A 20664-nucleotide genomic window follows, 5' to 3' on the forward strand; every position below is an offset into this window, starting at 1 on the left:
TACATCACAGGTTGGATAAAGCTTAAAACTGTTGCTGCTTTCCCTGGCAACGTGGCATAAATCCAAACAACTCAAAAGTTCCCATCTTTAAACAGTGATGCTGTTTCATGTTAGCTCATAGTGATCGACATGCTCTGGATTCAAGAAGCTTAAATCAACATTGTTTTCACAGCTGTAATTAAGTCGCCTAATCAGAAGCACATTTGACAGGACAGGTTTTGGAAACCAGACACTGCAATTGCTTGTTGTCCAGAGAGCTGACAGTCACGCAAGAGGAATCGTCCAGGTAAATGTAAATGAGATTAGGAAAGTAGTTGGAATTAAACAGTTCTTACTTTCCATATGTTAATATTCTAGTGGCAAGAACCAGCAGTCTCATTTCCTGCCCTTTTGCAGAGTCACCATTTCCCCAGTGACAGCTATGTACAGGGAGGTGGGGACGGGCCAAAGTCAATAGATAGCTGGTCTGAATGGGCTGTGTGTGTGTTCCAGTTGTAAACTGTGCGAGTGACGAATGAAAAAAAAACTAACACAGGATGTAGGCAATGATACCCAGGAGCTTTATTTACATAAAAACCTTTTTTCTGTTTCTTTTGGTAAATACATCACTTTTAAAGTAATGAACTACAACAGAACATTTTGCAACTAGAAACAAAACCTCCAAATTTTCTAAAAGGTTAAGTTGATTACAACTTGGAAGCAAAATTTTCCAATTTCACCCCATGGATATCTGAAAATGGACTGCACTGACATCCAAATTGCAGCAATTTCTGAATTGCAAGTATTTGTTTACACCCTACTTTTATGCAACACTAAAACATTGGTACTGTACCCTATTAATATCAGAGATACACATGGCTACATTATCCTCCTCCTCTTACTTTGATTAATGTGCAGTTTATCAGACTGAGGCATTGTGCTCACAAAGATGAGATTGTTGTTTCTTTTGGGGGGGGAAGAGGTTTTGTGACCTGCCTGGAACAGAGTGTCACTACTGCAGGTTTGGCTGGTAGCCCATCTCTTCCTCCAGCTTTCACAGGAATGCTCAGCTTGATTTAATCAAAAACGGGCAAGAGACCAAGCAACTAACACTGGGGCAGGTTCAACCCTGCGAATGCCACGGCACCAAGAACACAAGCAAAAATAGAAAAAGAACACCAGGGTGGAACAGAACCGTGTTGTCACAATTTGAACACCTTTAAGATGGATTGTAAAGAAATGCAGATAATAAAAATGTGTTAATTCCTGAAGAGAATATTTCCTTCTCTGGTTAGTCCCCTACTGAGCTATTCAAGCTTTAAAACCTGCATTTAATTCTTGTTGAAAGTATTTGCATTCTGTCTACCTACATTCTGAGCTGCTGTGTTTGCTCAGAACATTGTTTCTATGTTAACTATATTTGCAAATGGACACCAGCAACGTTTACATCCCAAGGGCATTTACCCTTGTAGATTATAGTCTACACATTATGTGTTTAGTCAAAAAAAATGAAATTGAATGCGATTGGTCACTGGAGTTATTAGACACAGTGGCTGGAATTTTACACCCTACGAATGAGCAGGTTGGTGGTGGGCGTAAAATTGAGTGGGAGACTGGGTGTGGGGGGGAACGTGGCGTTCCCGATGCTTTCCGCACCCGCTGCAATCTTACACAAGGTGGCTGCCGCGAGAAACAGCCTGCCCGACCCAGGCCGATCTTGGTCTTTAAGTGGCCAATCAACTACCACTTAAATGCCTCCTCCCATCACCGCGGGTATTTTACCTGCAGCGGGTGAATGGCAAAGGCCCCAAGAACACCACCAGGTGCCTTCTTACGGGCTGGTGGGGGGGGGCAGTGTGGGGTGCCCTCCTGATCGAGCACCCTGTGCCCGATGGAGGGCCATCCCCGAAGCTCCAACTGCCCCCACAGCACAACACTCCACCAACTGCACCCCCCACCCCAAATCGACCCCTCTCGGCTGGACCCCAGCGAGGTCCAAAAAACTTCCCGTTGTTCCGGGGCCACCCTTCCTCTACCTTCCGATGGCTGGGTGTGGTCATAGAGTTATACAGCATAGAAACAGGCCCTTCGGCCCATCGTGTCTGTGCCGGTCAACAAGCACCTATCTATTCTAATCCCATTTTCCAGCACTTGGCCTGTAGCCTTGTATGCTATGGCGTTTCAAGTGCTCATCTAAATGCTTTTTAAATGTTGTGAGGGTTCCTGCCTCGACCACCCCTTCAGGTAGTGTGTTCCAGATTCCAACCACCCTCTGGGTGAAAACATTTTTCCTCAAATATCCTCTAAACCTCCTGCCCCTTACCTTAAAATCTATGCCCCCTAGTTATTGATCCCTCTGCTAAGGGAAAAAGTTTCTTCTTATCTATCCTATCAATGCTCCTTATAATTTTGTATACCTCAATCAGGTCCACCCTCAGCCTTCTCTGCTCTAAGAAAAACAATCTTAGCTTATCCAGTCTCTCTTCATAGCTGAAATGCTCCAGGGGCGGCACAGTGGCGCAGTGGTTAGCACCGCAGCCTCACAGCTCCAGGGACCCGGGTTCGATTCTGGGTACTGCCTGTGCGGAGTTTGCAAGTTCTCCCTGTGTCTGCGTGGGTTTCCTCCGGGTGTTCCAGTTTCCTCCCACATGCCAAAGACTTGCAGGTTGATAGGTTAATTGGCCATTATAAATTGCCCCTTGTATAGGTAGGTGGTAGGGAAATATATAGGGACAGGTGGGGATGTGATAGGAATATGGGATTAGTGTAGGATTAGTATAAATGGGTGGTTGATGGTCGGCACAGACTCGGTGGGCCGAAGGGCCTGTTTCAGTGCTGTATCTCTAAACATCTAAACAGCCCAGGCAACATCCTGGTGAATCTCCTCTGCACCCTCTCCAGTGCAATCACATCCTTCCTATAGTGCGGTGACCAGAACTGTACACAGTACTCCCAGCTGTGGCCTAACTAACATATTAAACAGATCCATCATAACCTCCCTGCTCTTATATTGTATGCCTTGGCTAATAAAGGCAAGTATCCCATTTGCCTTCTTAACCACCTTATCTACCTGTGTTGCTGCCTTCAGTGATCTATGGACAAGTACACCAAGGTCCTTCTGACCCTCTGTACTTCCGAGGGTCCTACCATCCATTGTATATTCCCTTGCCTTGTTAGTCCTCCCAAAATGCATCATCTCACACTTCTCAGGATTAAATTCCATTTGCCACTGCTCCACCCATCTTACCAGCCCATCTATAATCGTCTTGTAATCTAAGGCTTTCCTCCTCACTATTTACGACACCACCAATTTTCGTGTCATCTGTGAACTTACTGATCATACCTCCTATATTCACATCTAAATCATTACTGTACACTACAAACAGCAACGGTCCCAGCACCGATCCCTGCGGTACACCACTGGTCACAGGCTTCCACTCGCAAAAACAACCCTCGACCATCATCCTCTGCCTCCTGCCACTAAGCCAATTTTGGATCCAATTTGCCCTGGACCCCATGGGCTCTTACCTTCTTAACCAGTCTCCCATGCGGGACCTTATCAAAAGCCTTACTGAAGTCCATGTAAACTACATCAACTGCCTTACCCTCATCTACACATCTAGCCACTTCCTCGAAAAATTCAATCAAGTTTGTTAGACACGGTCTCCCCCTAACAGAGCCATGCTGACTATCCCTGATTAATCCCTGCCTCGCCAAGTGGATATTAATCCTGTCCCTCAGAATTTTTTCCAATAGTTTCCCTACCACTGATGTTAGACTCACTGGCCTATACTTACCTGGTTTATCCCTGCTACCCTTCTTGAATAATGGTACCACATTCACTGTCCTCCAGTCCACTGGTACCTCTCCTGTGGCCAGAGAGGATTTGAAAATTTGTGTCAGAGCCCCTGCTATCTCCTCCCTTGCCTCACATAACAGTCTGGGATACATCTCATCTGGGCCTGGGGATTTATCCACTTTTAAGCCCGCTAAAACAGCTAATACCTCCTCCCTTTCAATGCTAATTTGTTCTAGTATATCACACTCCCCCTCCCTGATCTCTACACCTACATCATCCTTCTCCATAGTGAACACAGATGAAAAGTAATCATTTAAAACCTCACCTATGTCCTCCGGCTCCACGCACAGATTGCCACTTTGGTACCTAATGGGCCTACTCTTTCCCTGGTTATCCTCTTGCCCTTAATATACTTATAAAACACCTTGGGATTTTCCTTTATCTTGCCTAGTGTTTTTTCATGTCCCCTCTTTGTTCTCCTAATTACTTTTTTAAGTAGCCCCCTACACTTTCTATACTCCTCTGGAGCCTCCGCTATTTTCAGCACTTTGAATTTGCCATAAGCCTCCTTTTTTTCCTTTATCCAGTGCTCTATATCCCTTGACATCCAGGGTTCCCAGGAATTCTTGGTCCTTCCCTTAACCTTTACGGGAACATGTTGGCCCTGAACTCTCACTATTTCCTTTTTGAATGACTCCCACTGGTCTGATGTAGACTTTCCTACAAGTAGCTGCTCCCAGTCCACTTTGGCCAGATCCTGTTTTATCATAACGAAATCTGCCTTCCCCCAATTCAGTACTTTTATTTCCGGTCCCTCTTTGTCCTTTTCCATAACTACCTTAAATCTTAGAGTTACGGTCACTATCCCCGAAATGCTCCCCACTTACACTTCTACCACTTGTCCAGCTTCATTCCCTAGGATTAGGTCCAGTAGTGCCCCTTCTCTTGTGCTTTCTACGTGCTGGCTCAAAAGGCTCTCCTGTATGCACTTTAAGAATTCCGCCCCCTTTAAGCCTTTTGCACTAAAACTATCCCAGTTGACATTGGGGAAGTTGAAATCCCCTACTATTATTACCTTATTATTTTTACACCTCTCTGCGATTTGCCTACGTATCTGCTCCTCTATCTCTCCCTGACTGTTTGGAGGCCTGTAGTGCACTCCCAGCCAAGTGATTGCCCCCCTTTTTGTTTTTAAGTTCTAACCACATGGCCTCATTTGAGGAACCTTCTAAGATATCATCCCTCCTTACTGCAGTAATTGACTCCTTGATCAACAGTGCAATGTCACTTCCTCCCATGTCACGCCTGAAGATTCTATACCCTGGAATATTGAGCTGCCAGTCCTGCCCTTCCCTCAACCATGTCTCTGTGATAGCAATAATATCATATTCCCATATGTTAATCAATGCCCTCAATTCATCTGCTTTACTAGTAAGACTCCTTGCGTTAAAATAGATGCAATCCAGTCTTGCATTGTTTGCTTGTGCCTTAACAGGTTTATTTTGCTCTGCCTTCCAGACTGACTCAGTTTTTCTTCTATATTTGACTGTGCATCACCCCCTACTGTACCTCCACTCTGTATCCCATCCCCCTGCCAAATTAGTTTAAACCCCCACCCCCCACCCCCCAACAGCACTAGCAAACCTCCCAGCAAGGATGTTGGTCCTGTTCCGGTTCAGGTGCAACCTGTCCAACTTGTACAAGTCCCACCTTTGCCAGAAACAGACCCAGTGATCCAGGAAACCAAAGCCCTCCATCCTGCACCATCTCTTCAGTCACACATTCATCTGTTCTATCCTTCTATTCCTATACTCGCTGGCATGTGGCACCGGGAGTAATCCAGAAATTACAACCTTTGAGGTCCTGTTTTTTAATCTGCTACCTAGCTCCCTAAATTCTTGTTGCAGGACCTCATCCCTCTTTCTACCTATGTCGTTGGTATCAATGTGAACCACGACCTCTGACTGTTCACCCTCCCTTTTCAGAATCTCCAGCAGCTGCTCCCTGACATCCTTGACTCTAGCACCAGGGAGGCAACATACCATCCCGGAGTCATGTTTGCGGCTACAAAAACGCCTATCTGTACCCCTTATGATAGAATCCCCTATCACTCTTCTTCCTCTCCTCCTGTGCAGCTGAGCCGCCATGGTGCCATAAACTCGGCTCTTGCTGCTTTCCCCTGAGCCATCTCCCCCAACAATATCCAAAGCTGTATATCTGTTAGAGAGGGGAATGGCCACAGGGGACTCCTGCACTACCTGCCTTCCTCTACTCTGCCTGGTGGTCACCCATTCCCTTCCTGCCTTTGCAGCGTTTGCCTGCCCCTCGCTAAACGTGCTATCCACGACAATCTCAGCATCGCGGATGCTCCACAGTGAATCCACCCGCAGCTCCAGCTCCGTAATGCCAGTAGCTGCAGCTGGATACACTTCCTGCACACATGGTCGTCAGGGACACATAGCGCAAGAGGAGCATATCACAGGTGCGAGCTCTCCTGCCATGACTTACCTTTAGATTGCTTAGATACTCCCTTTGATTAAAAAATGCTAATTATGCTCTCAGTAGTGGCCACCGCTCCTGGTGGCACTTCTGGGCCACTGATTGGCTGGCAGCTCCATTAGGCACGACTTCCTGCCTCAAGGAGGTGGAAGTTCCACCCAAGACCAATTAAGGGTCTGGGGAGCAAAAGAATCCTGGCGTGGCTCCCCAGGCCCAGTGGAGGCAGGCTTGCCCCCAACTTTTTGGCCAGTGTGCGGGAGCTCCCGCTTAACGTAAAATTCTGGCCAGTGTCTACATAGAAGTGAACACTGCATTTTCCATAAATTAATTCATTCTAAGTCTAGAGACATCGTCCATTTTATTCCAAATTAGAATTTCACAGTAATGAATGGCCTTCTGTTGGTTACAAATAAAAATATTGTCACCTGATAGAAAGTTATTTATTTCATTTAACACTCTGGGTGACTTCTTGACAATTTCAAGCAGCACCATATTGCTCAAGGTGAACTTAAATGCCATATTAAGCCAACTCTGATGCAGGCACAACACAAGACGCCTTTGAAACTTATCTTAACCTCATTACCTGCCAGTACAAGACATCGCCTTGTTCTTTTAGTACAGTGGAAACTGTATATTATGACCACCCATGGGACTGGTTCAACTGACTTGAATTCACAGATGGTCAATTTATTAAGGGACTCAGTTGCAGCAGCGAAAAGATTACACGTTCTAGAATCTAGATTCTTGAACATTGAAAACATTTACTATTTTAGTTCAGTTCCCTATATTGCAACATACACCTCACCTGATTCCAGCATGATCCTACTCAGCAGTATCTGACTCCCATCCCATCACAGTCAGCAAAGCAACCTTAATCTATTAGTCAGAATAGAACAAGTAGCCCTCCTTTATTTTGATGAGGTTTCATGCAGCCGAAGAGAAGCTGCCTGTTTGAGTGGCAATTCTCAGCCGTGGAACAGATATAGCAAAATGCAGCCTGATCTACTTAGAGGCCCCTGACTGCCATCCAATCCAATTCAGCAACCTCCAACTTCCACCCAACTCTCCTACTCAGCAGAGAATAACTTCTACTGACTTTTATTAGTTGCAGAATGGATAGGGCGAAGTGTGGATGCTATAAACAAATGGTTTGTTTCATAAAGGGCACCATAATATACAGGTTCCACTGTGTGTATTGATCCTGCAAGCAGAATATTGCCATTGGCAAACTTATTCCTTATTTCTCTTTGGTTTTATTAATGTTTCTACATAGCATATTACAGCATATAAGCATGCCATTCATCCCAACTGTGCTCAACGCAAGCCTATTCCTATTTCATCTCACCCTATCAGCATATCCTTCTATCCCTTTCTCCCTCGTGTGCTCATCTAGCTTCCTCTTAAATGCCCCAATGCTATTTACCTCAACCAATCCACGTGGTAGCAAGGTCCACATTCTAACCAGAAGATTCAAAAATTGATTTTTCTAATAACTTCCATATAAAGTGAAAGAAAGAATAAAGACAATGAAAGCAAAATACTGTGGATGCTGGAAATCTGAAATAAAAAAACAAAGTGCTGGAAATACTCAGCAGGTCAGGCAGCATCTGTGGAGAGAGAAGCAGAGTTAACATTTCAGGTCAGTGACCTTACATCAGAACTGGCAAAGGTAAGAAACGTAATAGGTTTAAGCAAGTGAAGTGGGGGTTTGGAAGAGAACAAAAGGAAAAGTGTGTGATAGGACAGATGGCCAGAGAGATTAACTGACAAAAGAGGTCATGGGGTAAAGGCAAAGAGAATGTGCTAATGGGTAGTCACTCTCACCTCATCTCTTGAGTTCATCTCTTTTGAACCAAGACTGTAATGAGGTCAGGAGCTGAGTGACTCTGCTGGAACCCAAACTGAGCATCAGTGAGCAGGTTATTGCTAAGCAAGTGCCACTTGATAGTACTGTTGATGACTCCTTCCATCACTTTACTGGTGATCGAGAGTAGACTGATTTGTCCTGCTCTTTGTATATAGGACATACCTGGGCAATTTTCCACATTGTCGGGTAGATACCAGTTTTGTAGCTGTACTGGAACAACCTGGCGAGGGGTGTGGCTAGTTCTGGAGCACAATCTTCAGTACCATTTCCGGAATGTTGTCAGGGCCCATAGCATTTTCAGTATCCAGTGCCTTTAGCCATTTCTTGATATCACGTGGAGTGAACTGAATTGGCTGAAGACTGGCATCTGTGATGCTGGGGACTTCAGGAAGAGACCGAGATGGATCATCCAATCAGAACTTCTGGCTGAAGATTGTTGCAAATGCTTCAGCCTTATCTTTTACACTGATGTGCTGCGCTCCCCGATCATTGAGGATGGGGATATTTGTGGAGCCACCTCCTCCAGTTGGTTGTTTAATTGTCCACCAGCATTCACGGCTGGATGTGGCAGGACTGCAGAGCTTAGATCTGATCCATTGGTTGTGGGATCGCTTGTGAGACCCCTGTCCACCGCATGCTGCTTACGCTGTTTGGCACGCGAGTAGTCCTGGGTTGTAGCTTCACAAGGTTGACACCACAATTTTAGGTATGTCTGGTGATGCTCCTGGCATGCCCTCCTGCACTCTTCATTGAACCAGGGTTGATCCCCTGGCTTGATGGTAATGGTAGAGTGGGGGATATGCTGGGCCATGAGGTTACAGATTGTAGACGAGTACAATTCTGCTACTGCTGATGGCCCACAGCGCCTCATGGATGCCCAGTCTTGAGTTGCTAGATCTATTCAAAATCTATCCCATTCAGCACGGTGGTAGTGCCACACAATACGATGGAGGGTTTCCTCCATGTGAAGACGGGACTTCATTTCCACAAGGACTTTGTGGTGGTCACTCCTCCCAATACTGTCATGGACCGATGCATCTGCGACAGGCAGATTAGTGAGGACGAGGTCAAGTATGCTTTTCCCTCTGGTTGGTTCCCTCACTACCTGCTGCAGACCCAGTCTAGCAACTGTGTCTTAAAATAAGGATTATTTTTAAATAAGGTTTATTACTATTGGTGAGGTTATTACTACGATTGTTAGCATTTTAGTATTGGTAGGGTATATATTAATAGTGGTAAGGTAGATTAGTATTGGTAAAGTTTAGTATTAGCAGTAGTAAGGTTATTATTACTATTGGTAGGGTTCGTAGTAATACTAGTAGCAGGGCTTATTTGTAGTACCAAGGTTTATTATATAATTGATAGAGGAATGGCAGGGCTGCTCCAACCTCTGCAGTGCACACTCTGTGCTAAGTGGCAACTCCAAGACACTTCCCGGGTCCTGGATAATCATTTGTGCAGGAAGTTTTGTTAGCTGCAGCAGCTTGAGCTCTGAGTTGCAGAACTTGAGCAGCAGCTGGCGTCACTGCGGTGCATCCATGAGGATGAGAGCTTCGTGGATAGCACCTTTATAGTTGTGGTCACCCCACAGCTTAAGAGTATGCAGGGAGAGAGGGAATGGGTGACCACCAGACAGTCAAGAAGAAACAGGCAGGTAGTGCAGGAGACCCCTGAATGCGTCACACTCTCCAACAGGTATTCAGTTCCGAATACTGAGGAGAGTGATGGTTCATTTGGGGAGTGCAGCCAGAGCCAAGGCCATGGCACCACAGGTGGCTCAGCTGCACAGGGGGGGGACAAGGAAGACTGAAAAAGTGATGATGATAGGAGATTCGATAGTCAGGGGGACACAGAGGCGTTTCTGCGGCTACAGACGTAAATCCAGGATGGTTTGCTGCCTCACCAGGTCAAGGATGTCACTGAATGGCTGCAGAGCACTCTGAGTGGGGGGGGTGGGGGCAGAGAGTGAACAGCCAGCAGTCACGGTCCACATTGGTACCGACGATATAGGTAGGAAGAGGGATGTAGTTCTGCAGAAAAAGTTTACTGAGCTAGGTATGAAATTAGCAAGCAGGAACTCAAAAGTAGTAATCTCCGGCTTACTCCCAGTACCATGCACAAGTGAATATAGAAAAAGGAGGATAGTGCAGATGAATGCGTGGCTGGAAAGATAATGCAGGAGGGAAGGCTTTAGATTCCTGGGACACTGAGACCAGATCTGGAGAAGATGGGACCTGTACAGGCCGGACGGATTGCAACTGAACAGAGCTGGGACAAATTTCCTTGCGGGACGATTTGCTAGTCCTATTGCGGAGGGTTTAAACTAACTTGTCAGGGGTGTGGGAACCAGGAGGAAATATCAGAGAGGAAAACCAAGGTGCATAGAATAGTGGGAGCGATAGATAGTACTAGAGTCGAGAATAGTAAGTTATTAGGTGGGGTCAGAATAAGGGAGAAAGTAATAAAGTCTAAATCAGGGTTAATGTGCATGTATGTGAATGCACAGAGTGTTGTTAATACGTTTGGTGAGTTACAGGTGCAGATTGACATGTGGAAATATGATGTTGTGGCCATAACACAGAACTGGCTCAATGAAGGGCAGGACTGGGTGTTAAATATTCCTGGATACAAGGTGTTCACGAAAGTTAGGAAAGGGGAAAAATGGGGAGGAGTGCTGGTATGGATTAAGGAGAGCATTGTAGTGCTGGAGAAAAAGAATGTCCCAGAGGGGTCGAGGACAGAATCAATTTGGATAGAGCTAAGGAACAAAAAAGGTGCAGTTACATTGCTCAGTGTTGTCAACAGGCCATCAACTAGTGGGAAGGACCTGGAGGAATAAATTTCCAAGGAAATTACAGAGGGGTGCATAAATGATAGGGTAGTTATAATGGGGGGCTTTAATTATCCAAACATTGACTGGGATGGCAGTAGTGTAAAGGGCAGTGAGGTGCAAGAGTTCCCAGAGTGTGTTCAGAAACATTTTCTACAACAGTATGTTTTCAGTCCAACAAGAAAGGTGGCACTGCTAGAACTGGTTCTTGGGAATGAGGTGGGCCAAGTGGATCAATATCAGTGGCAGATCATTTGGGGGACAGTGATCATTGTATCATAAGGTTTAGACTGACTGTGGAAAACGACAAAGAATAATCCGGAGTAAGAATAATTAACTGGGGGAAAGCCAACTTGAGTGGGCTAAGAATGGAGCTGGGGCGAATAAATTGGAGTCAAATGTTGGCAGGAAAACTGGTAGCTGAACAATGGGCTACCTTCAAAGAAAAGATAGTTCGGGCACAGTCAAGGTACGGTCACTGGAAGGGGAAAGGTAGGGAAATCAAATCCAGAGCACCCTGGATGACAGAAGAGGTAGAGATTAAGATAAAGACGAAAAAAAGTGTGCCAGGTAGAAAATACCATTGAGAACCAGGCTGAATACCGAAGGTCCAGAGGGAAAATAGCGCATGGAATAAAAAGGTCGGTAGCAACATGGATCCGGAACTGGGTGAGTGACAGGAAACAAAGAGTAGTGGTTAATGGATGTTTTTCGGGCTGGAGGAAGGTTTGTAGTGGCGTTCCACCAGGGATCAGTGTCGGGACCCTTGCTTTTCCTGATATATATGTTAATGACCAAGACCTTGGTGTACAGGGCACAATTTCAAAGTTTGCAGATGATATGAAACTTGGAAGCATTGTGAATTGTGAGGAGGATGGTGTAGAACTGCAAAAGGATATCGACAAGTTGGTGGAAGGGGCAGATGAAGTTCAGTGCAGAAAAATATAAAGTGGTTCACTTTGATAGATCAAGGAGAGACAATATAAAATAAAGGGTACAATTCTAAAGGGGGTGGGGGGGTGCAGAAGCAGAGGGACCTCGGTGTATACATGCATAAGTCAGGACAGTCTGGAATGCGCTGCCTGAGAGTGTGGTGGAGGCAGGTTCAACTGAAGCATTCAAAAGGGAATTAGACTGTTATATGAAAAGGAAGAATGTGCAGGATTACAGGGAGAAGGTGGGGGAATGGCACTAAGTGAACGGCTCTTTCGGAGAGCCAGTGAAGACACGATGGGCCAAATGGCCTCCTTCGGCGCTTTAACAATTCTGAGATTCTGTGTACTTTTGCCAAAATATTTCAGGTTTATTAAATAGCCTTTTATCCCCATGGTTTTAATTGCCACTAGGTTTGCTGGAGGATGTTAATACAAGTATGAACTGTACTACCAGATCAAAAAGCTATATTAGAATTCATTGTAGTCAGATATTCAACATTAAGTACAAACATAAATCAACATTGTGGGAACTTACTTAAAATTGCATCTGGATGCAGTATCTACAGATAATTATATTTGGATTAATTGGCTCACATGACTAAACAGTTTTTCTCCTCTGAATTTAGATTTGAAATACATCAATTGTCTAAAATTTTGTTTTATTCACTTAACTGATGCATCGTTTACAGCAAATTAAACTTGGTTGTGAACAGTCTTTTATAGAAAGATATCTGCAGTAAATGTAACTTAACGAATTTCAACAGATCCTATTTAAAAAGAGACTTGATAAATTTGGCCTATGACAGAGAAACTTTCCTTTATGGTCACTTCATAATTTTATATGATTGTAACCCATTTTATTATTTCTTTAAGAAGGCAGATTACTCACCTCTAAGCATATCACCCATTTTTCAAATATATTTATCTGTAGATACTGTGGTATGGTGAGCATAATAGGAGAAGTGACCAGAAATGCCTTCTTTAACAGTTTTTCAGAAACAACTTCCCTGCCTACCATCCTAAAACTGTTGTGATGGCCTCTTGTTTTCAAAATAACAAAGAAAAATAGATTTTTAAAAAATTATTCATTCATCATGGGATGTGGGCGTCGCTGGCCAGGCCAGCATTTATTGCCCATCCCTAATTGCCCTTGAGAAGGTGGTGGTGAGTTGCCTTCTTGAACCGCTGCAGTCCATTCAGGGTAGGTATATCCACAGTGCTATTAAGAAGGGAGTTCCAGGATTTTGAGCCAGCGACAGTGAAGGAACGGCGATATAGTTCCAAGTCAGGATGGTGTGGACTTGGAGGGGAACTTGCAGGTGGTGGTGTTCCCATGCATTTGCTGCCCTTGTCCTTCTAGTTGGTAGAGGTTGCGGGTTTGGAAGGTGCTGTCTCAGCAGCCTTGGTGCATTCTCTGCCATTTACTAGAGATGAATAATAGCTTGAGCAGCAAGGAAGCACGGAGACAAAATTCATCCAAAGTATTAGAGAACTATGACAATATTTCAGAGATTGTTACGTCAAAGGTTCAAACGTATGGCATTTAGGATTACAAGGATAATTTTAACCAATGATGTTAGCTGCTTTTGTTAGTCTGGGATTGTTGTTGCTGGCACACCTATCTTAAGGCAGTGATATTCTGGGAAAGTTCCACTGAGAACTCACCAGGTTAAGTCGGATGCCTAGTTAAATGAAGAATGCTACTGCTTGGAAGATAGCTGATCTTTTTGATGCTATGCTCCCATATTTTAGGGACATGGTATGCTTATTCAGTGTACAGAAACCAAACTGTTTATATGGGCATAGAAAGGGGTTAAATTCAGTCATAAGATTTTGTCCCCTTTTGCTTTTCAGTTGAGGACATTGTTTGGTGTAAGATCTTGAATAGCTTTAGTTAGTTAGTTAGTTAGTTAGAGATACAGCACTGAAACAGGCCCTTCAGCCCACCGAGTCTGTGCCGACCATCAACCACCCATTTGTACTAATCCTACACTAATCCCATATTCCTACCACATCCCCACCTGTCCCTATATTTCCCTACCACCTACCTATACTAGGGGCAATTTTTATAATGGCCAATTTACCTACCAACCTGCAAGTCTTTTGGCATATGGGAGGAAACCGGAGCACCCGGAGGAAACCCACGCAGACACAGGGAGAACTTGCAAACTCCACACAGGCAGTACCCAGAATTGAGCCGAGGTCGCTGGAGCTGTGAGGCTGCAGTACTAACCAGTGCACCACTGTGCCGCTTCTGTGCTTCTTTCTACCAAGTACTGCTGCAGACTCTAAAGGTCAGTGACTTGAGCATCTTCCATCCTGAATCCGCCAAAGAACTTCACACTGTTGAATGTCTGTTGCTTAATTTTAAACTGAACTTCTGGGACGACCCGAGATCTTCAAGTAGGACCATCATAAACTAGCAGATCGCATCCCCAGATTATGGAAAACATGGGTTTTTCCTCATATCTTCCTTTGAAAAATTAGTAACATGGACATGGCACAATATTTTACAGGGTACTTGCCAATGTGAACTATTACATGAAAGGCCTTACTCCTGCAGCTTATCAATAATACTTCCAGAATTAAATATTACGCCAATCTCAAAATGTACTTCGGTAAAAAGAAATCTTGTCACCATAGATGGGAGCTGGTCCAGACGAGAATGTTTTCGCAATTGAGTAGCAGTTTAAGATGGTCACTTCAGGAGCACTATTTATAATATATAAGATGAGAGGAGGAGTAATAGAGTTCTGAATGGAAATATGTTAAAGGATCAGATACTCCTGGTGACACCTCTTGCTAATATGTTGACCCTATCAAGGTATGCAGAGACTAACGAAGGAAGAATATTTGCATATTCTCAAATTTGTAAATGGTATTTTTACTTCAAATTACCATGTTGCATTCGCATCACTACAGATGAGGAAGGTTATTTGGCCATCTTAGTTTATTTATCCATCAAGATCTTAAAGCTGCAATATCCGATTGTTTCCAATGATTCTGAGGTTTGCACCTGGACTTTAAAATTCTCATGCTTGTTTTTGCCCCTTCTTATCTCTGTAACCTTCTCCAGCCCTACAACCCTTTGAGATGTGCCCCTCCAATTCTGGCCTCTTGCGCACCCCCAATTTTCATTGCTCGACCACTGGCGGCCATGCTTTCAGCTGCCCAGACACTAAGCTCTGCAATTCCCTTCCTAAACCTCTCCAGCTCTCTACCTCCTTTAAAACAGTCCTTAAAACCTATCCAATATCCCATTATGCCATTCAGTCCCAAATTTTGTTCGATAATGCTTCTGTGAAGCACCTTGGGATGTTTTACTATGTTAAAGATGTTATATAAATGAAAATTTTTGTTGCTCTACTCTATTCAGAGGTCATTCATTTATCATTTTGAACAAAGGAGGACTTCCTGATGCCAACCCTAAATTTGGCTTTTAATCATCTGAACCTCTGTCCTCTTGTAATATTTTGCCCCTTTCTTTGATCAAGATCATAAAGTAGAATAAATTTGGAAAGGCCTTTATCTACAAACTAACAGAAAGCTGCTACGAAGCACAACACAGCATATTTGAAAGTGCTGGATGCAAACAGCATGCTTAAAATTAATCTTCACACCATGAAATATTTATTGTTTACAAACTAATAGCATGAAATATAATTTTCAATATACAAAAAGGTTGCACTGAAGTAACGCACTATTTTATGAACGTCCCCAATTCCTGTTCAAATTCTAATAGCTGTTTTCCTTTATCTTTATACCTTAGCGAAATATACCCCAAAAGATTCTCCTAGCAACCAGATTGGCACCAGTGAACTGAAGACCTAAACTAACCAATTCAACGGTCCTATTCTTACATCCAGGACGACAAAATCAGCGATTTCCTCCACCTAAAAATGTCACTGTATATGTCATTACATGCTTCATCACCTTAATCCAATTAATATTTAATCTGCAACAACTCCACCTCATTTTTATTTTCTGACCAATTTTACGGTCTTAAATGTACACCTTGTACTCATTTCTAAAATAAAAATACAATGGTCTGGATTTTGCTGTGGCAATGATGGTAAAATTGTCAGTGTTCACTGATAACTCCACTGAAACTGACAGAACTTCTGGAATGCACACACACGCAGAATAACGCAGAAATCCAGAAGTTGCTGTCAGCGAGTCTACGCTTCGCCAGAGGGTGCAATGTTGAGGCAACCCCCAGACTGCAATCAATGGAAATCAACTGAATTGGCAGGAACTTCCACTCTTACTCAGTGGGTTTTACTCAATGGCCGCAATCGCTGCCTCCATCCCCCCCAATAGTACCCCTCTCCCTCCCGCGATCACTGCTTCTCTTCGCTGATCCCTCCAGCATCCACCTGCTCGCTGCTCCATTGCACCATTCTCTCCCACTTGCTCACCACTCGCTTCCCGCATCGCCACTTCCCCCCCCTCACCCCACCACTTCTCCACGCGGCAAGGGGAGAGTGAGCAGCGAGCAGACAGGAGTGGCAGGATGGAGTGCCGAGCAATTGGGAGTGGGAAGAGAAGCAGCAATCGTGGGATGGAGCGGGATACTATTGGGGCAGGTGGAGGCAGCGATTGCAGCCATTGGGGGGGTGAGGTGGTTTGGGTCAAATTGGTTTTTTTGTGTCAAATTGAGCAGCGTCATTTTATTACTGTCAGCTTCCTGAGACACGCAGACAGTGAAGTTTCAGTCGATGAGGCTGCATTTGCACATGTGCCAGTACTGTGCCACCGAGTGGATGCGTTGTCAGCAAACGCAGCCTGATGATAAAGGATTCCACTTTTTTTTTTAAAAAAACCTTTGCTCTTTTAAAAATTTTGTTTATTTTTATTTTGGTTTCTACCTTAATGCAATCATGTTCATTTAATTCAAATTTTCAGATAACGAATTAAAAGTGAAGGCTATTAAGTGTTTTTAACTTTCTGGTTTGCAGTGTGTGAATACTTCAATGTGATTGGCAACAAGCAGGCAAGCAACCATCGCTGCTGCTGTACTCCCAGAGATCTGCCAGGAAAGGGGAAAACCACACTGCAGAGGCCGCTAAATCTTGTGGGCAGCTTCCTTCAAGGTCAGCGGTGAGCATTGTTGTTTCGATGCTGACTGTAAAATCAGGGCCAATGTTTATTCATCAGTTGAAAAACATCATGGTTTGTACTGGGTTGGTTAAATTGGGACCATCAATAATCTACAGACTCTCACTACATGTTAAAGTCAAACATACATTCCTGTTCCTGTTCAAATTGGCCCGAAGGCAGAAATTTAGAAGCTCCAATTCTGCAGCTACACTATCCTCAAAGCGGAAGGCCACCTTCGCAGACTAATACATTTTGTTGCTATCAGTATAAAACAGACCATCAGCAGGCCGTTTGTGAGCAATGTCGTGAGAGATCTGCTAGTTTAACACAGATTCTTGACCTTGCACTTTTATATGAGATACACAATAAAAGTTTTGCGACAGTTGAAAATATTGTAGAAGGGTCTGAAGAGATTTTACTAGCATTTTAAAGTAGGCCCATTACATGACGGCTAGGGCCACATATGGTAGAACAATGTGCCTGGTAATGGCAGATAGTAGACAGTTGTCGAGCTTTCCATTTGATCTGTAAACTACGGCCTAAAAATTACATTGTGGTCAGTTTCGAACGCACAGGTGGGGTGGAATGGTGAGGCCCGAGACACCCCCCCGCCTTCCCCCCAATATTGGGCCTTGGGTCTTAATTCCATTGAGCCAGCAAGCTGTAGAGATTGGAAGGCAGCTCGCCTATTCAAGGCTGGGCAGTCGAGGGTAAACCAATCCCGCAGTGGATGTCTCAAACAGGCATTAGGCCACTTATTTTCAAACGCAAAGGACTTACTGTCTGTTTTAGGTGTAAATTATTTGGCTTTTACCAATATGGCGGTCGGCCCACTTTCGGTTCGTAATGAGCATGCGCTTCCTGCCATCTGTTGGAGGCCGTTTAACATCTGGGAAATAAGCACTGCGTGACCGAATTTCATGCTGGTATATTTACTAACAGGATAACAAAACATTTAATTTTCTACAGTACATTTCTTGACAACAGGTGCACTACAATGGAAAATGGCCAGTCATTTTTTTTTACCGTTCTGCTACACACATGAATAGAAATTAAGATTTTAATTTGTTAACCTTTCATAGTACATATATTAGGGACAAGCCAAAACATATTTTGTTATAGTATTTTTGTTGATGGCCAAAATGTCAGCTATAAATACAAATATTTTCTTACATCATAGTGAGCAATAGTCATCCTATATCTGCTGTTGACAATTTAGGGGTGACCTATCTGTAAACCATTATGTGCGAAAACAGACACTTACTGGAATTAAGCCATTATTTTCACGCAGGCATGCAGTCTGTAGTTCTGATTTGAGAGCTGCAATGTGTTTTTGATGTGAAGTGATTTCTGTTTCCAAAGCAGTAACCCTGGAGCTAGCCAGCTGGTAAATGTCCATGAAAGTCTGGGTTAAATTCTAGCAAAACAGAACAAAAAAAAGACAAAGGTAATTATCAACAATGATAAAGCTTATACAGAAATATTTCACAAAGCATTTAGTAGAGCACATTTATTGAAATGACAGGTTTTGAGAAACAACTCTACTTACTGCGTGTCGCAAATTTTAAACGACACCGCTTTGCTAATCCCCTTCATACTGATTATATCACAGTTCTTATAAGCAAAGCATTCTGTTTACTGAGGTGTGTGCTTATAGTGCACAACACATAATGTAGCATAAAGTGTAGAAATGTCAGGAGTCAAGATCCTGTAACCTTTTGACAGAGAAACTGTTATAACCGACAACCTTATAACGAGGGTAAAGTGTATAGTCTATCCAAACATTTTAATGTAGTACTTTATCCTGTCTGTGAACCACATCGCAAAACAATTTTTCCAACATCACTTATAAAGCTTGGTAAATTATTAGTTTTAAAGTGGCAGACAGCTCTCAGAAAATAGCCTAACTGTACCACATCAGAGAAACAGGGAATAAAATTCTGTTTACGTGTATTATGGAGAACTGCTGTCCCAACTGTATACTATTGATCAGGCAACATAATCAAGTTAACTGCAGAAGCGAGTCAAAATGGTACTGTAATGCTGGTAACTTTATATCCACTCATTACTATAATACAGTTGGGATTAATGGAGTTCTTCATAACAGGTAAACTATATTTCGCTGTTCAAAGAATTACTTTCCCTTTGGAGCTTATCTACTTCCCAAAGTGTAACAGCAAAAATTATTTTCCAAAGCTTGCTTTATACAGAAGAGATTTTAACATACCCCCCCCAACTGTGCTACTTAGAGGTTGCTCCATCTTTGATGCTTCTGCAATTGAAATCATGTACTATCACCTGAAGTAAAATTATCCAGATAGTAAGTATATGTTGAAGGTCCACACATTTGACATATTTTTGGTACATATAGCTCAGAATTATTAAAAGAGGGCATGTTTATTCAACTTTAACCTGGGAACACAAGCTGATATAATGATTACACCTGGAAACAAAAATTCCTCACAAGTGTGGAATGTTGTTTTGTCCAATATCATCCTACATCATCAGACTATGAATGAAGAAAAATAAAGCACTGCATTCAATCACAGAAAGGCATTCTTTACTGCATTTGGTTGAAAGATAAGATGCATGAAGAAATTAATAAATTGCTTAAGTGTCTATGAACAAATTATTCAACAGAGTAATCATTTTAAACAGTAATGCAGTCAATGATCAAATAGATTGTAAATGCATGCAATAGAAAGTGATACTTTCCAAATACAGATCTCACTGAATGAACTAGGCAATGAGACTCTTCCATACCTGTCCCCATGGTACCTGCAGTAGCTGCTCGAATGATGGCCACAACCTTCCATGACATGCTTCTCACACAAGTCCACTGTCAGCATTCTGTCTGTGGCTATGCTGTGCAGCATACCATTTTAATTTTAGAGACTTTCTCTACAGCATATTGCAAGGTACCTTTAAAGGGCCAAGCACTAAAAGTTCTGCTTTAGCACCCCAACATAAAATAATTGAATCCTAGAATGAGGAAGCACAGAAGACCATTTGGCCCATTGTGCCTGTGTTGACTCGTTGGTAGAGCTATCCAATTAGTCACACTCCCCTGTTCTTTCCTCAGAGGCCAGTAATGTTTTTCCCTTCAAGTATTTATCCACTGTTCTTTCGAATATTACTACTGAATCTGCTTCCAATGCCCTTTCAGGCAGCGCATTCCTGATCGTAGCAACTCATTATGTAAAAATTGTTTCCTCACGTGGCCTCTGGTTCTTTTGCCAACCACCTTAATTCTGTCCCCTCTGGTTACTGATCCTTCTGCCACTGGAGAAAGTTTATCTTTGTTGACTCTATCAAAACCCTTAATGGTTTTGAACACCTCTATTAAATCTCCCCTTAATCTTCTCTGCTGTAAAGCAGAATTACTCAGCTTCTCTACATAACTGAAGTTTGTCATCCCTGATATCATTCTCGCAAATCTCTTCTGCATCCTATCCACGGCCTTGGGATTGTTCCCAAGTGTAGTGCCCGAAATTGAATGCAATACTCCAGCTGAGGCCTAACTAGTGTTTTTATAAAGGTTTAGCATAACTTCTTTGCTTTTGTACTCTACTCCTCTATTAATAAAGCCCCAAATCCCACGTATCTTAAAAAAAAAGCCTTTTCAACTTGTTCTGTCACCTTCAAAGATTTGTAC

At 43.3% G+C, this 20664-nt stretch overlaps 1 protein-coding gene across 6 annotated transcripts in view; it reads right to left on the minus strand.

The window, feature by feature from the left end:
- LOC137369376 (coiled-coil domain-containing protein 171-like) overlaps positions 1 to 20664 on the minus strand; it is a 285974-nt gene that overhangs the window by 22692 nt on the left and 242618 nt on the right. For 5 of the 6 annotated variants that reach the window (XM_068030508.1, XM_068030505.1, XM_068030506.1 and 2 more), the window contains one exon: positions 18274 to 18426. In XM_068030508.1, the coding sequence (XP_067886609.1) occupies positions 18274 to 18426 (153 nt within the window). Of the gene's footprint in view, positions 1 to 17789; positions 18427 to 20664 lie in introns of all 6 variants that reach the window. The other variant, XR_010974938.1, reaches the window with a different exon arrangement.

Source organism: Heterodontus francisci, chromosome 4, assembly GCF_036365525.1.
Source record: "Heterodontus francisci isolate sHetFra1 chromosome 4, sHetFra1.hap1, whole genome shotgun sequence".
NCBI lineage: Eukaryota > Metazoa > Chordata > Chondrichthyes > Heterodontiformes > Heterodontidae > Heterodontus > Heterodontus francisci.